The sequence below is a fragment of the Camelus bactrianus genome, chromosome 3 (assembly GCF_048773025.1).
Source record: "Camelus bactrianus isolate YW-2024 breed Bactrian camel chromosome 3, ASM4877302v1, whole genome shotgun sequence".
Lineage (NCBI taxonomy): Eukaryota > Metazoa > Chordata > Mammalia > Artiodactyla > Camelidae > Camelus > Camelus bactrianus.
Window position 1 is genome coordinate 24,355,695 of NC_133541.1, and position 17,609 is coordinate 24,373,303.

At 33.4% G+C, this 17,609-nt stretch overlaps 1 protein-coding gene across 3 annotated transcripts in view; it reads right to left on the minus strand.

Moving 5' to 3' along the window:
• ZFR (zinc finger RNA binding protein) overlaps positions 1-17,609 on the minus strand; it is a 78,243-nt gene that overhangs the window by 32,556 nt on the left and 28,078 nt on the right. For all 3 annotated transcript variants that reach the window (XR_012503725.1, XM_074356809.1, XM_074356808.1), the window contains 9 exons: positions 14,490-14,681; positions 13,674-13,965; positions 11,587-11,780; positions 9,826-9,945; positions 8,647-8,792; positions 5,011-5,173; positions 3,741-3,946; positions 2,816-2,966; positions 760-901 (listed from right to left, as the gene is read on the minus strand). Coding sequence is in view for 2 of the 3 variants with exons in the window: in XM_074356809.1 (XP_074212910.1) it covers positions 760-901; positions 2,816-2,966; positions 3,741-3,946; positions 5,011-5,173; positions 8,647-8,792; positions 9,826-9,945; positions 11,587-11,780; positions 13,674-13,965; positions 14,490-14,681 (1,606 nt within the window). In the remaining variant the exon portion in view is untranslated. The remainder of the gene's footprint in view (positions 1-759; positions 902-2,815; positions 2,967-3,740; positions 3,947-5,010; positions 5,174-8,646; positions 8,793-9,825; positions 9,946-11,586; positions 11,781-13,673; positions 13,966-14,489; positions 14,682-17,609) is intronic.

Consider the following 17,609-nt stretch of genomic DNA (forward strand, 5'->3'; position numbering starts at 1 on the left):
TTTTTTGCTTAAAAGCTTTTGAAGCTTTGAAAATGTTACAGAACAGTCCCTAAAGCAACATTGCTGGCACCAGCAGATTTCATATTCTATAATTGTGAAGTAAGTTTAAAAACCTTGTACTATAACTTACTAACTATGCTGACACCATTTATTTTTCAGTATCTCTACTATAATAGTGGGGTCAGATGCCCAAATCTATGTGCATTAGGATGCTCTGCATTTATGAAAGTGCTCCAAACCAAAGAGCAACCTCAGAGAACTAGAAATATTTACCTCAGGACAAGCCAAATCCATGATTACATACACATCAATGTCTCTTAAGCTGTTATGGATATTTAACCAATTTTATTTATGAAATTCTCTTGTCTTTTTTTAAGATAAGGCAAGAATAAGAGCTTCTTAAAAGTTAAATTTGTGGCCCCTTACTGGCAACATTTCTTTAATTTTTTCATGGGTCAACTGTGCTGTTAACAATTTTGAACTTTTTTTCCAGAAATCTGAGGTTAGCAAGAAAAGAAAAAAAAAAATTAAGAAAATCAGTAATACCATGAGTTATTTTATATAAAAGTACATTACAAAAAAGACAATGAAAGATCTGGGAAATGATCTTAGGTAGAACTGGTTGCTATATAAGTCAAATCTATCCAATTCATATGTAATGCCAGCATGTTGCCTTCTAGGGCTTAATGCCATCTTAAAGAGTAGGTAAATGGGGGGAAAAAAGCTAATTAAAAGTAGAATGTGTAATGGCTTTCCAACCTCCTTCCCTCATGTTCTCTTCTCGAATAATTGGAGATGTCAGGGTGATAGTGACTTGCATTTTGGGTTCCACACATGAATTCAAAATTATTGCCGCTTCAGAAACAGCACATTTGATGTCATACTTCTCAGGACTTATAACCTATATAATGAAAAGTACAAGAAATTAGATGGAACTTTAACATTATCAAATAAGGCAGTTTCATTATGGCTCTTACATTTTCTCACTAACTTAACCATTTTATAAGAACTAGATCCCCCAAGAAGCCTTGTAACATGTACAAGTATTATAAATCTCTTGCTCTTCTTTCCTTTTAGAATTCTTTATTGAACTAATGTTTACCATTATTTGTATCATATGAGTTATTTGCATATGTCTGTGTCCCTCTTAGATGATGAATTCCTGGATAAAAGAAACACTGCCTATTTATTACTGTACTTTTCTAATAGCATCTGGTGGTTAAGTACCCAAATATTTGCAAAATTTGAGTGAGACTAAAATAGATACCTGAAACTAACAGCAATCATAATTCAACCATTCCCACTGTACCATGTCTGTGAAATCAACAGATCTACATTTTTATCAGGGAGCAGAAAGTCCTGATCAACAGAAGAAAAACCAGGATTCATTGCAATTGAATACACATGTAATAAACCCCAGTTAATATGAACAAATGAAGACTCTACAGAAATTACCTGGTGCATTTATAGCATAGTATCTAGGTTCAAATCCTAGCTCTGCTACTTTATTAATAATGTGAAGAATTACTGGAAGAATAAATGAATTAACTACACAAAGTACTTAAAACAGTGCCTGGTAAATAGGAAGTATTATATAAACTTTATAACTATGACAATGATGATGAGAATTAATGCTATTTCTCTTGCTTATCCACTTATACAAGTACAGACTGATTTGGAAAGAGTATTCTGCTTTTAGTTTAATTGCTTAACTTACTGAATAAATTGTTAATTATTTAGTTAGGATATAATATTTCCTGCTTTGTAGTTTCACTAAGCACCACAATTTGGGACCAAGTTGTTTCCTGCAAATTACATACTTTTCTCAGGGTCCTCAAACCTTCTTCCCCTTCATTGCCCTAGCAGCCTCCACAGAGGGGTAAGAAGCAGAGACACAATGACAATTCTCATGACTTAAAAGACTCATTCATAGAAACTTCACATCTGGAATGATGGTAATATAAAGCAAACAACAGTAAGTGCCAGAATTGTCAGGGCTTAAATTTAATAATTAAGCTTTTGTTATCAGTTGCTCTGCTGTGGTCAGGTACTATTTATTCTCACATTACTTATCAAATACATATAACCAATGAAATGTCAACGCTTGGATTTCAAATATCTAAGTAAGTTTTATACATTATTCAAGGAATCTTTATTTTAAATCTGTCTGCGATTCTGACAAGATACTGTATAACATTAAAAAAAATTCAAACTTAAAAAACAAAAGGTTTGTTTCTGTAGGACCAAAAGGAGATATTCTATTAATCGTACACTGCCACAATGTGCTGGGCAGAGAAAGTGAGAAGTAATTCCTATCATTAAAACATGTAGAAAATCAAAAGCAATCAAAATAAAACTGGGGAAACTCAAATTTTGAAAGATTCTCTATTTTAATTAATACATTCTATTAAAAACATGTATTCAGCTGAATAGGGAAGAGGTTCATGAATTCTAAAAATTTAAGCTCACTGTATATGGGCTTTGTTTAAAAAAAAGAAATCACTTTTTGTCCCGAATAACTGTCTTCTCTTTTATGATTCAAATCTTGGGGAAAAAACAAGAGGACATGTGCTGCAATTTTATATTTTGAAATAAATTAGCAAGATGGCTTCATGCCAAAGAGAAGCACTATAAACTCTAAAAACACAAAGTAGAAAACAGTTCTACCAATTTGCACAATCAAGCAAAAACCTCAACTTGGAAATTCAAACCAAAACTTTAAAAGGCTGGCTTAGGTAAGCTGAAGCACATTTAGTCCTGCCAAAAATTTCTGAACCAGACACGGGGTAAAAATGAACATTTCCATAATACTTACAGCAAGCTGTTTGGGTAGGTTTTCTGCAATACGGCTTAATAATGACTTTGAAGGTTTCTCTGAGCACAGCAAAACAAGGTTGACATTTCTGTCTCCTCGGAGAAGTAATCCTTTTGCCAATACTCCCACTCGCAAAACTCCTTTTAAAGCTCTGCAGTGAAATCAAATTATGACATTTCTTTTCTCAACCAGAACCATGATAATCTCTCAACACACAATAGTAAATGAAATAATTTTATATTATTAAAATTTTCATCAAATACAGTATAAAAACATTCAATATTTTTAGTATCCTTCACGTAGGTAAGAAATATGGATAAATTAATAAATTAAGAGCTATGTTGTCACAGGAATAAATGTAAAGCAAAGGACATTAATGCTTTTCTGTGTCTCATTTTACAAATTAGAATAAGGAAAGTCATATTTAATATAACACAAAAATATTTCCAAATGGTAAAAGGAAAATGAAAAGTTATGAGATCGTAATACAAACTTGATACGAAAGTTGTTGCTAAAGCTTGGGCTTATTCATGTTTATGGTCAATGTATTAACGAAAAAGAAGTTGCTAAAACATGGGTGAGATGAACATGGGGCAGATGCAACAAATAAATAAAAACTGAATAGGAGCTGAATGCAACTGGAAAACTATAAAGGCTGCTTTGAAAATAGACTTGTTTTATGTAAGTTTTTAAATAATTTAAATTAAAACAAATACATTTACAAGGTTGGAGATTGTATGAAATTACGTTATTTTTCTTTCTAGCAAAAAGCCGCTGAATACATTAAATATCTAACACAAGCATGATAAGACATGCAGACTGACATCAGAGAATTTTCAGGCTCTGTAACATTTATTTCAAGTATAAGAAGTCCACATAAAGGAAAACAAAAATATACAAAGTAAAAAACTTTCTGAAAACACACCTGTCTTTACCTCCCTCTTTCTTATCATCTCCCTCTTTGCTCTTGCTCTTCTCATGTTCAGACAAACTGTCTGAAACAAGTTTTAAAGCACGTTCAGTGATAGAAACAATTTTCTGAACTGCTTGTAATTCCTCTTCAGTTGGATAAATGGTTGCATGTTTTGTCATTACATAACGATCATCAGATGAGTCAGGACGACGTAACGGCTGGAGAAGAAAAACAGGTAACTTCATTTTAAAAAATGTTTCCTGAGAAAAAGTAAACTATTATTTTCAGCTATACATATGTTTGTCATATCTTTTAAATAAGAAAGTCAATTATGCAAAATGCTCATTTAAAGCTATCTTCTCTTTTTTTCCATTTCAGTAAAAACAAAAATGTAAACTATGCAAAGCTACACTAACAAGAGTGAGTATGCAGGTATGCATGTATGCATGCATACAAGCATGTTTTGCTTCTAAACAAATAAAATTATAAAACCCACCATCTAAGGTTATGAAAATAACTTTTTACTCAACTTTAAAAACCAGTGATTCTGAAGCATTTTGCTTTTAATAAAACAAGTTTTGAAAATGCTTATCCTACGTAAATACAAATGAGAAAGAATAGGTTAAACAGAAATTGCTGTTTCTTTCTAAGTGATCTCTAGAAACAGGAGGAAAAAAAAATCCTCTTGTTTTCTGTAGTCTGAATTTATAGGAAATATTCCTCGTAACCCAAATGTCTCCTCTTTCACAGAACACAAATTCTCAAGATGCAGATATTTCCTCAGTTTTCCTAATACATCCACTGTGTGCTCATCTTGAACTACTACCTGCCTCTTACCCTGTACTCAACTGACAAGTAATGGTAGGTTTTAGATGCTCTGGATTTGAAGAAGGAAAAAAAAAATTCTAAGCCACTGGTAATGGGAAAATAAGAATAATTTTGAAATGCAAAGCAGTTGCTTTCAAAATTAGTTATTCTTGATAATCTAAAGAACAACAAAGGCAAGAAAATCTCTTATGTGAAAGAACAGTTGGCAAAAGAAGCTCTCCTCCTGCAGCTTATACTGAAAGTGAGAAAGATTCATGGAAATTCTCTAAAGTCCTTACACATCAGGACACAAGTTGAGAACCTGTAAAAGGAGGGAAAATTCTAAATCAGATGAAAAACTTACGCTGAAATTCAGAGATTATTAGGTCTAAGAATTATCTCTTCAAACTGTTACCTTCTAATGCTGACTCAGTCTTATGCTGTCATCCCCTGTGTAAACAAAGCGGACACTCACTGCGGGCCCCTGTGGCTGAGGAGGCATGCCTGGTCGGACTCCCAGAAGGCCTAATGGGCCTGGGGGACCATGAGGATAGCCCCCATCAGGCATTCGGCGGCGATCATCCCAATGATGCTGTTCTTCCTCCATTCTTCTCCAGTACATGTCCTCTTCATAACGTCTGAAACATAGAGAGTGATACTGTAAGCCTGCAAGAAAAATACACCCCAGGAATTTGCAACGATAATGATATAAAAAGCAAACAAAGAAACAAACAAAAAAAAAACCCCTCAATCAGTCTAGCTAACACCTTTTCCCCTATTTTATCTGATTACCTTTATTTGCTTTCATCTAGAAATAAATGGAAATGAATCCAAGTGAAAAGAGATGGAAAAAAGAGAAAAGCAAAACAAAACTTAATAGCCTGAGGACAAAGTTAAAAGAACAAGCACCAGAAACCTCAGAGTTCCTTCCAACCTCTTCCTCTTGAAGAGAGAGACTGTAAGCTTAAATGCCTACCTGATGTATCCAGACAAATAATGTGTATGAGTAAAAGACCCAAAGCACACATTTAGGAATTTTCTTCATGTCTCCAAAGAAATGTGCTCTCTCCTATCTTTTTCTTAGGGAGAGCCTGTTAAGACTATCTTCAATTTCCCCATCTGATACAGGGAAAGACAAAACTATTTTTCCACTATGAGGAAAAACAACTCATATGCCTGTGTAAGTAGCAACTCATATCTGGTCTCACTCTTGGGGACATATTAAGGGTGATGGGAGCTATGGTAAAGAAGAAAATGCATGTTCTGGCTAGAGACAAGAGCCCCAATGTAGCTATTAATTACTGCCATAAGGGAATATAGATTGTAATCCAAAAGTCATCAGGATTTTGTGAAATCTTATGACCTTTAAATGTTGGTTCATATTGGCATCAAAAAAATACCATGTGTATCAAATAAAACATCCATGGGCTAAACTTGAACTATGAGCAGCCAGTACATAGCCTCTGCTTTAATGATTAACATTTTTAGAATCCAATTTCTTTTTTACCATCTGACTCTCTCCCTTCTCGGTTCTATCCTCATTTTCAGCTTCAAACCAGGATACTAATAACTCGCAAGGGAAATCATGTCTCTACAGCAAATTTTGATAGCAGTTAAGTTTTTACTAGACCAATTTATTTAATACAAAACATAAGAAAGAACCATGCTTCTCAAGCAGCACTTAGAAACCAACAACTTCTTCAGTGCATTTCAGGTCATCCAACTTAGGACTGATAGAACCAAACTTCTATATTACTTAGGCCTTAAGAGAAAATGAATGAAAACAGCTTGAAGGCTCTGGAAAACCACGCTCATTCCAGTTTCAAATTGTTTGTTATAACTAAGATGTTTAAGTTAAATAAGGGCAGGGACCTTTATCCATTGTTCACCAATTCATACTTGGTGCGTAACACTCTATGTGCTACTGCCTGGCACACAGTAAGTGCTTAAAAAATATCTGATATAACAAGGAAAGAGGAAATAACTGCATAATCTAGGCATAGAGAAGAATTTCCAGCACATTACAAAGACAGAAACTTCATACATTAAAAAAAAAATCAATACATAAATAACAATAAAGACTACTTAAAGGTAACATCTTAATGAGTTAATAGTTAATCAACAACAGGTAAGTTAAAAAAATGAATAGGCAATTCTTCACAGAAGAAAAGTGGTTAAACATGAAATAAAAATTTAATTTACCCATAATACAAACAATTTAAACTGAAACAAAACTGGCTTTCATATTTCACTTTCTCACTGGCAGAGATTTTAATAAATTATAGCAGCAGTTCTCAAAGTGTGGTCCACAGACCCCAGGTGGTCCCTGAGACATCTTCAGAAGGATTCATGACATTAAAATTACTTTGATAATAATATCAACACATTTGCCTTCTCCATCCTCATTTTCTTATGAGTGTATAGTGGAGTTACTTATAGGCAAAACACGTTCTCACAATCTGTTTAACACAGAAGTAGATAGGAGAATCATGCTACCTTAAACCAGACATTATAAAGAATTTTGCAAAAATGTAAAACAATGTCATTCTCATCATTCTGGGGAAGAAAGTTAGTTACCATATTATGTTTATTCACCATATTATATTAATAAATATATGTGACCTAATACTGTAATTATCAATTATATTTAAACAAATATAGTTAAATGTCACTTAAAAACACATTCATAAATATTTAAACATTTCTGTTTCCATTTCTGATATGGTAAATATTGATAGTTATAACCCACATACACAAAAGCTCTTTGGAGTCTTCAATAATTATTGAGTATAAAAAGTCCTGAGACCAAGAAGTTTGAGAATCACTAAGTAATACAATCCAGCAGAGGCAGAAGTATAGGTATCTGTCAATCAAACATTTCTGTTTCTGGGATTTTATTATTAGCAACTAATCATGATCTGTAGATATAGCCTCAAGGATAGTCAGGATAATAATTATAATAGGGAAATACTGGAAACAACCTAAATATCTAACAATATGAAATTTGTTATAAGGAAAATTCTGTATTTATCCAAGAGAATACTATGCTGCCATGGAAAATAAGATAATATTAACCTCAGCTTAATTTCTTGAAAAAAGTTTATATGTAAATGAAAAGTGGGTTATAAAATACACATACATTATGTTTCTATTCATATTATCATAGTTGTATTTTAAAACTTGCACACAAATACTCATAGCAACAGTATTCACAGTAGTCCCAAAGTGGAACCACCACCACAATGTCCATCAATTGACAAATAGATAAACAAAATGTGGTACATTACTACAATGGAATATTATTCATCCATATAAAAGAAGTACTGATATATGCCATTACATGCATGAACTGTGAAAATATTACATTCAATATAAGTAGTCAGATGCAAAAGACCACATATTTTATGATTCCATTTATACAAAATCTCTAGAATAGGCAAATTTACTGAGACAGAAAGTATATTAGTGGTTGCCTATGGGTAGAGAGAGGGGTTAAGGGGGAAATAGGGAGTGATTGCTAATGGGTTTCTGGTTTCTTTTGTGGATCACAAAAATGTTTTAAAATTGACTGTGGTGATGGTTGCACAACTCTGCAAATATGATGTGTACCATTTCAAGACATGCCAGTTGTATCAATAAAACTAAACATTTATATATTCCTGGGAAATGTTCTCTCATTTCTCCTTTCCTGTAGCCTCTGAAGTTTTTATAATAGAAGTTTCTTAAAAACAAACAAAACCCCACACAATATTAATGTTTAGAATTTATTAAATCTTATATTCAGGATATTTTTATCATGTAACCAAATGTTCTATTTTGCTTGTTCTAAACTGAGGTATTTATTTACAATATTGAACTATTCCTTCATATATTTAATATATATAAGATACCATTTTCCAACATAACTCCTAAGATCAAGGACATGATCAAATATTAGAATGGCCAATAACCTAATTCTAATGCATTTATTTCCTAGACCTTCCTGAGAAGTGAAAACTAAAAGCACAGTAAAGAAATCTGGATTGCTCTGAATGGGAGTCACACACTTAGAATAGCTAAGGTTTTCTAGAAAAGCTAAAACTGCTTATCGTGGTATTAATAAAGATACTACCTCATTTCCATTCTCCAGCGTTCCTCCTCTTCTCTTCTTCGCCAGTACTCCTCCTTCTGCATTTGCTTCCTCATTTTCTCTTCTTGAATCTTTCTTGCTCGAATACTGGGTTTTACTTCTACTTGCAAATCTGGATTTACTTTTTTCTGTTAATACGGACAAGACATTTGATAAACCAGCAACCTCTCCAACAATCCACACATATCTTTAAATTATACAATCCCACAGTCTTTCATTACAGAGGCTTTTAGCTACAAATTTCCTACTATAAGAGTAAAAGCAGTAAATAAGCTGAATCAGAGGAAACATTCAGAATACGTTAATAAACATTTTTTCCTTCCTATCCCCCAAATTCTTAAGCGTCCAAGTTTAAAGTTATACACTTAGTATGTAAAAAGTACATAACCTAGGGCTAATCAATAAAAAGAAATCCTTAGGGGACTGATGAATATTTAATTTTCCTTTGTTTGTAAATAAACAATTCTAGGTGTCTGAGTGTGGGGTTAAAAAGTTTCTTTTCATATAAAAGTATTGCCCTTTAACAGACTTTTTAAATTTTTACCACTTCTGTGTTTAGAAAACATGAATCTAGTGCATCAGTCCAACTTAACTTAAAAACTTTAAATACAATATTTAGATTTAACTTATCATTTGCAGTGTTTTCAATGAAGAATTCCTCACCTCAAAATTCATTTTAAGTGGGAATTCTGCCAAATAAAGGAAATGAATGGGGGGGAAGGTATAGCTCAAGTGGTAGAGTGCATCCTTAGCATGCAGGAGGTCCTGGGTTCAATCCCTAGTACTTCTGTTACAATAAATAACTAAATAAACCTAATTACTCCCCCCAAACAACAAACAAACAAAGGAAATGAATGGAGACCTGATGTTTCTTTCAAGCACTTCATTTGATGCAGTTATCTTTTGAACGACTGCTCAATGTTATAGTTTTATTTTGCCACTGTCACCAGAAATAATGAAATATGATTATATCGTTCTCATGTAAGTATAACAAACTAATCAATAAAACCCAAACATCTGAATTTATCTCAGTGAGATATGACAAGCCAATCTTAGAGTGGGAGCTCATGGACTTAATGAGTTATATTCACCTACTTTGTTTTTGCATCTAGAATGTTTCAAACCACACACACACACACAAAAAGCTGAAATTTTACTCACTTTATACTGAAGTCTGTGTCTTCGCCCTTTTAAGTGCATCTCCTTAGCATTGGGATCATTAAAGCTGCACTCACATAATTTGCAATGGAATCGAATCACTTTTCCTTCATCATTTCGTACCTTGACGTGGAAAAAAATTCAAGAATCACAACAGGAATGTTAACAGCTGAAGATTTCATTCGTAAAACCTCACAGGTTCTCTCTGAAATTGTAAATAACTTCTAGAATTTGGAGTGAGAAAAAAAAAGAGGCAATGTCGGTACTTTTTAAAAAGGATAATCTATAGAAATAAAGGTTAGAATTTTTTAACTATAGCACGTAGGATGTTAGCATGTACTTAGCTTTTGTAATTAATTTTAATACTTCTGTTTACATGTAAACATTTAGATTTAAATGCAATTAGATACCTTGAATTCTCTAATAAATATTTACTGAATACCTGCTACTGGCCAGGTACTGTTCTTGGAAATGGAGATAAAGATGAATAAAGGTATTATTCTGGTTTATTTCTAGAAAGCCCAAGCTTTATTACCTTATGGAAAACCAATGTCAATTTCTTTCTCACTGAACAACCAGTTAGGAAGACAAGTAGACTAGGATGTTATTAAAAAGTCTACAACAAATTCTAAGTTCAAATTGTGCAAGTCTTAAACATTGGCTCTGAATGTAATTCTCTGAAGGCAAGGATTACTTAACCAGTATTATTAGCAATTAAGATGTTCTGGCTGTACATTTTTTTTAAGACAATCAAGTCTTACTCTTTTAAGAGCTTTAACTTTAAATTAAAATTGCATGTGAATTACTTCCAAACTACATAGCCCAGATTTCTATCTTTTTTTTTTTTAAGTTTAACATTTTTTATTGAGTTATAGTCGTTTTACAATGTTGCATCAAATTCCAGTGTAGAACACAATTTTTCAGTTATACATGAACATACATACATTCACTGTTACATTCTCTTTCACTGTGACCAGTTTTCTATCTTGTAAACAAAGAACTCAGTATGTAATTTTTCTTGATGGGAAAAAGGAATAAATAAATATTTGTCAAAAATCAACTGTATGCTAGACACTGTGCTAGGAACTTTAATTTCATCTAATCTTCACAACTTTGTTGGACATCCAAGTTACATATGTGCACACTGAAGCTCCAAGAACTTATGTTCCACAACGCAGTGAAAATAGAGAAGGACTACACCATTGTATGTTCGTCTTTCTGCCAACAGCAAATATTTATCAAGCCCCTCTGATGCTCCCTCATCTTCCATTTACTGAGTTCCTTTACTTGTACAACAGGAATAGCTTTCTAATCAGCTTGAGAAATCAAATAAACAGGATCTGTTAAATCAGTAACCCCAATTTTATAAATGAAACTACATGACTGTTCAGAAAGAGAAATATTGATCCTTTGTCAACATTTTTGCTGCTCACAATTTTTTTTTTTTTACTTTTTATGTTCAGGATAGAAGGATACATTAAAAGAACGCCTGCCAAATAAAGGGAAAGTTACCTCACATCACAGTGATGATGTCAGCAGGGAAAGAGATAAGTAAACAAAAAAACATGTCACTTAGGCAAGGTTACAGGGCAGGCTTTTAAAAAGGCCTTCAACAAAGATTCCTTTGATATTCCTTCATAAATAACCCTAAATTTAAAATATAATTGAATATAATTTAATTTTACATGTAAAGCATGCTTGTAACAAACTGATATACATCTTTCCTTTATCTAATATCATAGCGTAGTATTTTCAAATCAATACCTCTTCCACATAATCATGGCCCACTGGCTGCACATCACTCTGCAAAGCAGCAAGAGATGCAGGTGTGACTGATTCTGACACTGTGTCTGGCTTTACTTCTGGAATCTGTACAGAAGTGACAGGAGTGCTTTTAACACATTCAGTTCCTTTTAAGTCTTCTGTTTTATTTCCTGTTGACTGCAGTTTATTACCACCTAAAAGAGCATGAAAGAATTACAGTCATTTTCTCTCTGTACAATGTATAACCTGATACAACAAAAACTTCAGATAAAGTTCTGATCTTTACTACCAATAGTCAAACCCCTGCTTGACATACAACAGGATCAGAAATTTTGAAGAACCACATGCATCACTTGCCTTTTTCATCCTATTAATGAAATATGTATCTTTTTCCCCTTTTCTACCTCCCAACACCCAATGGTCCTCTCTGTCCTCACCATGGCTCTTAAAACATCAAGTACCTAAAAGTAAATAGCAAGTACCTGAAATGGTAGAGTCCAAGCTTAATTCATGCTTGGATCACTGCCAAGGAACTGGCCACTGTCCTAAGTTCTGGTAATATAAGACAGTGTAGCTGCCTTTGAGGTGCCAACAATTTAAGGGAAGATACAAGTCATTATAACAATATGGTAAGTGCTGCAGTAAGTATAATAGAGTATTGTGGAAATGTAGAGGAAAGAAGCCACTACCCTTTAACCTGATCCAGTTAGAAAAGGCTTCACCAAGGGTGTGACACTTGAGCTGGGCTTTGAAAGAAGAGTAATGAGGATGAACTGGCTAGGCAGAAAGAAGAGAACATGTCTAACCAGAAAAAAATAGTATGTCCAAAAAAAAAAGCATAACAACATGGAGTTAAAAAGACTATGGCAAATTCAAAGACGACTCAGTAATTCAGTATGAATTACTATCCAGGTAGAGGTGATGATATATGAGGCAGGGGTCAAATTATGAAGGGCCCTGGATGACATAATTAAGGAATATACAGTTTTTTTTCCCTATATGCAAGCAGAAGGCCACAGAAAAATTTTAAGCAGGAGACTAACACAATTTAATAAAAACATATTTTAATAAAATGACTTTGACAAGGGTGTTGGAGAGGCTGGATGCAATAAGAGACAAAGCTCTGAAGAAGAGGCTTTAAAGGCTTAAAAATAAGGCAGTGGCCATGAAGAGGAAAGGACACGTTTTGGAGAAACATTGTAGTGATAGAAACAAAAGGACTAGGTAAATAACTAGAGGAGGCAGTAAGTAAGAAGAAATAATGTCAGTGAAGTTTTCAATGTGAAAAAGCAGCAATTTTATGAGATTATTTCATGGTACTTTTGTGATGAGATAACAGGTTAGAATGAGACATTGGTAGGCATCAACAGAACTATATAGATAATGACCAGGAAATATCTAAAATATGATTCTAGAACTCAAGTGGGAGTTTTGAGTTTGCCCAAATGATTTTAAAGTCACTTCACACAAAGTAGAATAGATGAGACCATTCAAGCATATTGAGTAAGTAAAGTGAGATGAGAGCCAGAATAAGAATCTTAGGAACACCAGCATTTAATGAACATGAAGGCAAGAAACCAATAAAAATACCTGAAAAGGGGGTGAGTGGACATATAATAGTGCGACAAAGATGCATCTTAAGCTTTAAGGTATAGCAGTCAACTGTGTCAAATGTTAGAGGTTAACAGGATGAAATGGAAAACTGGCTAACTGATCTGGCATTTAGGTCTTCGGGGAATCTTGAAAGCAGTTTCAGAAAAGTATAAAGTTGAAACACTACAAGAGACTGAAGACTGGACAGGAAATAGAGAAGTAGAGAAAATAAGAACTAGGTTAACAGCCTGAAGAATAAGAATATATATATTTAAAACTATGAAAGACACAGGTATACCTGATGACTAAACTAAAGAGAGAAGAAACCATTATAGAACTGAAAAAATTCAAGGAAAAATACAGATATGTGACTGAATAAGGCCCCAGAAAAGGAGAAGCTGGTACAAGATTGTAAGTAGAAGGGTTAGTACTGGAATGGAGGAAAAACATCACTTTAACAGTTAGGAGGATCACAGAGAATCTTTAGTACTTGCCAACAAAGTTTATTTTGGGTGTAGATGTTTTCTTGGCAGCCATATTTGCAGGCACTGCTGATACTTTAGTGTTGGCTGTGCTATTAAGAGATGAGTTTCCTGTAGTTGTAAGACCTTTCACTGAAGAAGTTGCAACTGATGAAGTATTCACAGTACAATTGCTTGCTGCAATGCTTGAAGGAGAGGCAGTTGGTTTTGAAGCAGACACAGCTGTTGAAGAAGTAGCTTGGCTAACAACATTTGGTTCTGTTGAAGGAATGGGTTTACCAAGTTTTGTGTGTAATTTAACCACCTACAAAATAAAAGCATATTTATTTGTCAGGAAACTCAAGAGTGCAGATTTTTAAAAAAAGCTTGTCTAAAAGACACTATAAAATGAGAGTTGTAACTATATTTTTCTTTATTTTTTGTAATACATTTTAAGATAAAAACTCATTATTTTCAAAATAATCTGTGAAGCAGATATGGATACGTATTCCATCTACCACCAGGTAGGAAATCAAGGCAAAGAAAGATGAAATGACTTGGCCACAGGCATATCAACCTAGACTTAAGCAAGACAAAACGAGGAAAACAATCACATGACTCAATTTCCAATTGGAATAAGTGATCTAGTTCAATTTAAAAAAAGGTCTCCAAGCTTTCCTTCTTTAAGCAATGACTATTTGATGTTATCTTTATGTATATTAGGCATATAAGCAAGGATTATAATGCAAAGTTTTCAAATTTTGAAGCCTCCTTTACTTTAAACCTCCCATTGAAAAAGGAAAAGAAAACAGAGTTAAGACATACGGGTGTGTGGGAAAAAACACCTACTTTCTGATGCTTAGCACCACGAATGTGGGCAGCATATGCATCTGCTCCTGTACAAGACACATCGCAGAGCTCACAACGTAGCTGATTTTGAGTCCCACGAGTAGAGTTGTTGCTGCTGCTGGTATTCTGTGAGGCTTTCAATGCGGCTTCTTTTTTTTTATGTTTCTGTCCTTCTAAATGTTCTTTATAAGTCTGTTTCAAACAAAAGAATAAACTTTGCTTCACTAATTTTCTATCTACATCATCTGAAATTATTCAATTCTCTAATCTTTAATATTAATTTTCAAATGAGCACTAAACAACTTTAAAAGCAACTGAACAGGAGCATGTGGTTTCCCTACATATGTGATATATCTATGGTTGTCTGTATCTTGTTTAAGTATACATTTATCTAATACTTTGATTTACAAAGGACTTTCATACATAGCCCAAATATCAATATAGGGTAACTGCTCTTAGTTTTAAAGAGTGTGTATCTTTTACTACTTATGCATATTGTTGGATAGAAAATAAGAGTTCCACAAATTCCACACACACACACAAAAAATCCACAAAAAATTATTTAACTATAGGATTAAGATGAGGGAGGGAAAATTTGTCTGCCATATAAGAAAAAAAAAAGTTACTGAGTTACTCTTTGGTAATAAGACTCTTTATAAACAGGCATGTTTATTTATAAAACTGACTTAGAAAAGTCAGTTGCATCTGAGAAAACCCAGTATGCATTTTCACACAGTATCTGTGCTGGAATCCATGTCACGCTGGACAAAAGCCCATTTAAAATATTTAATAGCCAAAATTGTGTATCTTTTTTTTTTTTTTTTTAGCATTTTTTTCATTGAGTAATAGTCATTTTACAATGTGTCAAATTCCAGTGTAGAGCACAATTTTTCAGTTATACATGAACATACATATACTCATTGTCACTTTTTTTTTCTGTGAGCGAAACTGTGTATCTCTGCAAGGAAAAATAGTATTATTACAATACTAGCCATCAAAATAGTGAAATTAAAAACTGTCTTGGATACAGACAATTGAAAAAGGCAGCTTTATTAAAAAGGGAGGAGGTTAAGGACTGCTGGGGAGTTTGTTTTTTCTTGAGTGGGGCCAGACAGTTACTCTTTCATATATTATTTTAAAAATTGTTTTTAAGACAGACATGATTAGCACAGAATTTCAGAGCAGGACTTTTAGAGAGTACCTAAAACAATGATTTTCTAAATTTTGAACAAGAGAATCCTTTCTCCAAATGAAATTTTATGTACTAGTAGAGTTACTCTGTTTTTTGAAACAAAAGAAGATCTAAGACCTAGCCATTTGATTCTCCTCTCATTATCTGCAGCAGCCTAAAGTGGCTCCATGAAGCAGTCTGAGCCTCGATTATTTAGGACAAGTCCTTATCACAGAAATGAGGAAACAAAAGCCCAGAGAAGTTAAGGTATCCAGCTTGCCCATGGCCACAAGTCTGGCTGAGACAGGACTGGAACCATGGCCCCTCATTATCTGAACCAACTTACTCTCCCTCCTTATGCCTACGCCTAGACTGTAACTCACCACCTCACAATATTTTTCTCTGAGGCTCATTAACCCCTTAAGGCACTGCCTGTGACTTGTAAAAGTACCCTTGGCCTGTTCTTGTGTAACCATCCAGCTCCCCCAAATTAATGGTCAGCCAATATACTCATTTTAAATGCTGCTGTTAACCCTAGAGGCATGTTCTGTCCATTTATATGGGTACCACATTTTCAGTAAGTCTTTTAAGGTCTGTATTTGCTACTCATCATCTCCTCTAACCAGTCATTACTCAGTAGTATATACTAAAACTAACATCCTTGTTCTCTTTCATGTTTAATCCTGGGTTGCTGCAAACATTCCTAACCAGTCTTCTCTCCCTCAATCATGTAATCAAAATGAAAGTGTTTTCCATCATACTCAAAATAGGAAAAAAGGTTTTATATTACTAGCCACATACATTAAAATATTCCCTAACATAGTGTAACTTGGGGAATGCTGCTAATTCAAAATACCCCCAAAATTCAGTATTAAAAGGAAACAAAACTTATCTAGTAAATTAAAAAGAATGTACACAAGTTGGGCAGGGGTGGGAGACAGATATAACTGGAAGAAACTACTACAGGGTAAAAATCTGATCTTTTCAAATAATACGCCTTTTATCCGCCAAACTGCCTATCAAAATTTTATATAAAAACTAGACACTCTTAGAGAAATTATTAACAAAGATGGGATGGAAGTTGAACTCACTGGATTTTATAAACAGACTCTTCCCTAAATCACTTATTTTAAGGTGTAGCAACCAGCAAAAAACAAAATAAAAAAATAAAGGAATAAAAAGGTTCTGCATGCTTCTTTAGTTGACATTTTTGAAAAAGACACTTCCTTACACCTTTCTTGCTCTCAAAGTCTCTGTACCTTCATGGAGGAGATTATACAGAAATAAGTAACATTCTATAAAGCATATACAAAATTGTCTCATTAGAAATTTTATTCTAAAATTATAGATTAAAATAACTTCTTTTGGGGATTTTTAATATTCCAGCAAGACAATTTTCTTCTCTTGTTTATAGGCTCCAAAAAATAATACATTTGACAGAACCCTGTCATCTTTAATGCAAGTATGTAAATTGAATTATCTCTACAGTCTTTCCTTTTTGCCTGTAAAAATTCTATTCATACACTCAAAACGGATCCGGAAGAAGAGCTAAGAAAATCAGTAACCAATTGTCTTAAGCTGAAGAATTTTGCATAAAGGCTTTACAAAAGCAAGTAAGAGGTGCCAAAAAAGAAATAAAATTTCAATCTTACTCTCAAATCCCAACTAAATTGAATATAAAACTTTTAAGCTAACTTTAAAGTTTTATTTAAAGATCTAAGTATCCTTCCTGAAAAAAAGCTCAATTGGTCCATTTTTCATTTACAATTATAATCATTTTTATAGTATTTGTCTTAATAGAATTCTTACCTCTCAATACAAACACCTTTAAAAAAAAAAAAAGACCATTTAGTGAAGTATGGGTTAACTAAAAGCTAACAGGAGAGAAAATGTAAGCCTTCTTTGTAGGCTTTAGAGTTAGAATATTAACCATACATAATTATCGAAAA